The following is a 4,834-nucleotide window of genomic DNA, read 5'->3' on the forward strand; positions in this document are numbered from 1 at the left end:
TGGTGTTGCTGGTGGAGGAGGTGGATTTGGTGGCGGTGCTGGAGGCGGAAAAGGTGGTGGTTACGGTGGAGGTGTCGGAGGGGGGGCAGGTGGTGGTATTGGTGGAGGTGCTGGGGGTGGGGGTGGCAAAGGTGGTGGTTTTGGTGGAGGGGTAGGAGGTGGAAAAGGTGGTGGTATTGGTGGAGGTGGCGGATTTGGAGGAGGTGCTGGGGGTGGAAAAGGAGGTGGTATTGGTGGAGGCGTAGGAGGTGGAAAAGGTGGTGGTTTCGGAGGAGGTGGTGGTGGAGGCAAAGGCGGTGGTGCTGGGGGTGGCAAAGGTGCTAGTTTTGGTGGAGGTGCTGGGGGTGGAAAAGGAGGTGGTATTGGTGGAGGGGTAGGAGGTGGAAAAGGTGGTGGTATTGGTGGAGGGGGGGGATTTGGAGGAGGTGCTGGGGGTGGAAAAGGAGGTGGTATTGGTGGGGGCGTAGGAGGTGGAAAAGGTGGTGGTATTGGTGGAGGGGGGGGATTTGGAGGAGGTGCTGGGGGTGGAAAAGGAGGTGGTATTGGTGGGGGCGTAGGAGGTGGAAAAGGTGGTGGTTTCGGAGGAGGTGGTGGTTTCAGTGGAGGTGTAGGAGGGGGGGCAGGTGGTGTTATTGGTGGAGGTGCTGGGGGTGGGGGTGGCAAAGGTGGTGGTTTTGGTGGAGGGGTAGGAGGTGGAAAAGGTGGTGGTATTGGTGGAGGTGGGGGATTTGGAGGAGGTGCTGGGGGTGGAAAAGGAGGTGGTATTGGTGGGGGCGTAGGAGGTGGAAAAGGTGGTGGTTTCGGAGGAGGTGGTGGTAGAGGCAAAGGTGGTTGTATCGGTGGAGGTGCTGGGGGTGGCAAAGGTGCTGGTTTTGGTGGAGGTGCTGGGGGTGGAAAAGGAGGTGGTATTGGTGGAGGGGTAGGAGGTGGAAAAGGTGGTGGTATTGGTGGAGGTGGGGGATTTGGAGGAGGTGCTGGGGGTGGAAAAGGAGGTGGTATTGGTGGAGGCGTAGGAGGTGGAAAAGGTGGTGGTTTCGGAGGAGGTGGTGGTGGAGGCAAAGGCGGTGGTGCTGGGGGTGGCAAAGGTGCTAGTTTTGGTGGAGGTGCTGGGGGTGGAAAAGGAGGTGGTATTGGTGGAGGCGTAGGAGGTGGAAAAGGTGGTGGTTTCGGAGGAGGTGGTGGTGGAGGCAAAGGCGGTGGTGCTGGGGGTGGCAAAGGTGCTAGTTTTGGTGGAGGTGCTGGGGGTGGAAAAGGAGGTGGTATTGGTGGGGGCGTAGGAGGTGGAAAAGGTGGTGGTTTCGGAGGAGGTGGTGGTGGAGGCAAAGGCGGTGGTGCTGGGGGTGGCAAAGGTGCTAGTTTTGGTGGAGGTGCTGGGGGTGGAAAAGGAGGTGGTATTGGTGGGGGCGTAGGAGGTGGAAAAGGTGGTGGTTTCGGAGGAGGTGGTGGTAGAGGCAAAGGTGGTTGTATCGGTGGAGGTGCTGGGGGTGGCAAAGGTGCTGGTTTTGGTGGAGGTGCTGGGGGTGGAAAAGGAGGTGGTATTGGTGGGGGCGTAGGAGGTGGAAAAGGTGGTGGTTTCGGAGGAGGTGGTGGTAGAGGCAAAGGTGGTTGTATCGGTGGAGGTGCTGGGGGTGGCAAAGGTGCTGGTTTTGGTGGAGGTGCTGGGGGTGGAAAAGGAGGTGGTATTGGTGGGGGCGTAGGAGGTGGAAAAGGTGGTGGTTTCGGAGGAGGTGGTGGTGGAGGCAAAGGCGGTGGTGCTGGGGGTGGCAAAGGTGCTAGTTTTGGTGGAGGTGCTGGGGGTGGAAAAGGAGGTGGTATTGGTGGTAGAAACCAATAAAGTACTTATTTTGTAGGGATTTTGATAATTTATTTTTTGACCATTAGAGGTAAAGTGAGTTTTATCTGTAAGAGAAGAATTCAAAAATGACGGCGTAATATGAAATAATGGTAAAAAAAACTGATTTTAGTTGGTTTTTTAGCTGTACCAAACAAGCTCAAAGTTTATTTACTTTTAACCACGCGTTCTTTAAAAAAACTTAATAACTTTCCAAATAATAGGCAAAAATAGGTGCTAAATATTAACAAAATGATAATAATCTGTCTTTCATTGTCCACCGTTTCGGCCGCCAAAAATGTATCCTACATTTAGCCTCCTATTGTCAAATTTATAAATAAAAATAATGGCAACGAATTCAACAAAATGTATTAATAATAATGAGTAATAGTATAAAATGTTTAATATTTAATTTTGTTTTATAATTATAATAAAAACTTATTCTAATAAATCAGTTTTTTTCTTTTTTTCTTTATTCTAAAATCTCTCCACCACCTTCCAAATTCACACCCATGCGATAAAAAAACAAATTTCTCAGAAACAACTGCAGGCAGCATCCATGGATACAGATTTCTCAGAAGACACGGGTCTCTTGTACCATTATAATTTTTATTTTTTTTTTTATAATTGTCCTTGTTTGAGCTCTATTCTTGGGGTGGGTGTGGGAGGCGGGGGGGTAAACAATTATAAAAAAAATTCAAAAAAAAAATTTAAATATATATATATATATATATTCTTAAACAGTGTTTTGATATCATTTCATCCATATATTTTTCAATAAAATAATATTACACGCACATTCAAAAATTTTCCTTTTTTTTTAACCTCGTAGATAAAAACGAGCCACCGTCCGCACTAATGGTATACATTCATGTTGTGGCTAACCAAAATCACACAGCAATTCTCATCCCCAACCGCCCGAACGTCATCCTTGTACATATCTCTAGTCTCTACAGCTTTCTTTCTTTATCTCCTTATTTAGTTCAGTTACAGTGACTCTGTAAGTTTTTTGGTTATATATACATCATATTGCTATGGCACTCCCAAATGATCCTACCAACTCAATCTTCCATGTCTTCAAATCCAGCGAAAGACATAACATCTTTGAACTTGTTGATGGCAAGCTTTGCGTGACAAATGTGCCCTTGCTCATCGAAATTCCAAGAAATGTCACTTTAAAAGTTTTTCTTCAATATGCCAATCCTCTGATGCTCCCCTTCCACTGTTTGAGCGTGTCCAATCCCTATCTTTCAAGTAAGGATTCCTTGGGTTCCTCAAGGATGAATCTTCTGACAGGCTAATAAACACCACAGGGAAATTTAGTGAAAGGGATTTTCTCAGCATTTTCAGGTTCAAAACATGGTGGTCTACTCAGTGGGTAGGGAATTCGGGTTCAGATCTACAGAAGGAAACACGATGGATGTTGTTTGATGTGCCTGGAACAAAGTCTTACGTTGTCATTGTGCCAATAATTGAAGGCAAATTCATGTCTGCTTTTCACCTTGGAACTAAAGGTTGTGTCCTGATCTGTGCTGAAAGTGGCTCTACACTGGTGAAATCATCATCTTTTCATGCTATTGCCTATGTTAATGTATCTGAAAATCTATATAATTCGATGAAAGAGGCATACAGTTATATTAAAGTTCATCTCGATACATCCAAACTTTTGGAAGAAAAATCAGTTGCGTCCTTAATAAATAAATTTGGTTGGTGCACTTGGGATGTATTTTACTTGACTGTAGACCTGCTGGAATCTGGCATGGGTTCAAAGAGTTCTCAGATGGTGGGATTTCGTTAAGGTTTCTCATCATTGATGATGGCTGGCAAAGTGTCAACTTTGAGGTACAAAACCCGAATGAGTACGTGAAAAGTCTTATTGTTGCAACTATTCAAACGATTGCTAGGCTTCACAGGTTTGATGAATGTGAAAAATTCATGAAGTACAAGGGTGGATTCCTGTTGGGGTATAATAGTCCTCCATTCGATCCCAAGAAGCCAGAGATGTTGATTTCCAAGGCAAATGAATTAGATTTAACTGAAAAATATCATAATAAGGCAGCTCAATCTGGGATCACTGATTTGTCTCGGTATGATATTCAAATTGAGAAACTGAAAAGTGAGTTGGATGGAATGTTTGGCTGAAAAGAGGGAAAAACTTCCAGACAAGGATGTGTAAGTAGTTCTTGCAAATCCAAAAACTCAGGAATGAAAGCTTTCACAAGGGATTTGAGGACGGATTTCAAAGGATTGGATGATATATACGACTGGCATGCGTTATGTGGTGCCTGGGGAGGGGTGACGCTTGGAACTGTAAGTATTATGCCCTAGGTCCAATCAACTTTGGACATAAATACTTTTATATATAATTAATGCAATTAAATGGCAGATCTATTATTTAATTAATAGACAATTAAATAAATAATAGAGTCCGTGGATTCAAATATTTGTAATTTGTTAATCACAAAGAGTTGTGATTGTGAGATATAAATTACATCTGATTGAATCTTAAATCATCCGTGGTCGTAAGTAATAACGAGATACGGATATCGTTATTACGGATAGACCATCACGTGTGGCATTTCTTACTTGTGAAGTAAGTAGCCGATCTCACAAGTTAAAGTGTGGTGACACTTAAATAAACACGTGGATGTTTGTTATAGAACAAAACATTGGAGACCCGTCGAGAGATTCCACATGGATAACTATCTGAGTGTCGGTGGTTAATCTCTAACGTTCGGTAGTGAAATTGGTCCTTTGACTTGAGGTCGTCATGGTACCTTATATGAGGACAGTCATACTTTGGCGGTGTTGGATGTTGCTCTGAAAAGGGCCGCTAATACGACATCGTTCGGGTACGTCAAGAATCGTATGAAGGTTGTGATTGATCAATAAAGGATTCGTCACTCTTAGATAGTAGGAGATTATGATCTGCGTTTCATTCAATTAAGTCAATGATGAAATCCTTGGCCAAGGTGTACTCATAAGTCGAAAAGGAGTTTTCGA

General features: G+C 44.6%; 1 protein-coding gene and 1 pseudogene across 1 annotated transcript; one reads left to right on the plus strand and one right to left on the minus strand.

Annotated features, from left to right (window-relative positions):
- Positions 1–60: 60 nt before the first annotated feature.
- Positions 61–2,770, minus strand: LOC111412757 (basic proline-rich protein-like). The gene is made up of 3 exons (XM_023043672.1): positions 2,717–2,770; positions 2,327–2,375; positions 61–1,790 (listed from the first exon to the last, which is right to left on the minus strand). The coding sequence occupies exons 1-3, from the start codon at positions 2,768–2,770 to the stop codon at positions 61–63; spliced, it is 1,833 nt and encodes a 610-aa protein (XP_022899440.1).
- Positions 2,771–2,776: 6 nt separating this feature from the next.
- LOC111412758 overlaps positions 2,777–4,834 on the plus strand; it is a 16,110-nt pseudogene continuing 14,052 nt past the window's right edge.

The sequence above is a fragment of the Olea europaea genome, chromosome 16 (genome assembly GCF_002742605.1).
Source record: "Olea europaea var. sylvestris chromosome 16, O_europaea_v1, whole genome shotgun sequence".
Lineage (NCBI taxonomy): Eukaryota > Viridiplantae > Streptophyta > Magnoliopsida > Lamiales > Oleaceae > Olea > Olea europaea.

Coding starts and splice junctions, on each gene's coding strand:
- LOC111412757 (XM_023043672.1), bottom strand. CDS start 2,770: ATGTACAAGGATGACGTTCGGGCGGTTGGGGATGAGAATTGCTGTGTG. Junction 2,376..2,716: donor AGAATTGCTGTGTGATTTTG/GTTAGCCACAAC, acceptor TGCTGCCTGCAG/TTGTTTCTGAGAAATTTGTT. Junction 1,791..2,326: donor CATGGGTGTGAATTTGGAAG/GTGGTGGAGAGA, acceptor TTCCACCCCCAG/CACCTCCACCAAAACTAGCA.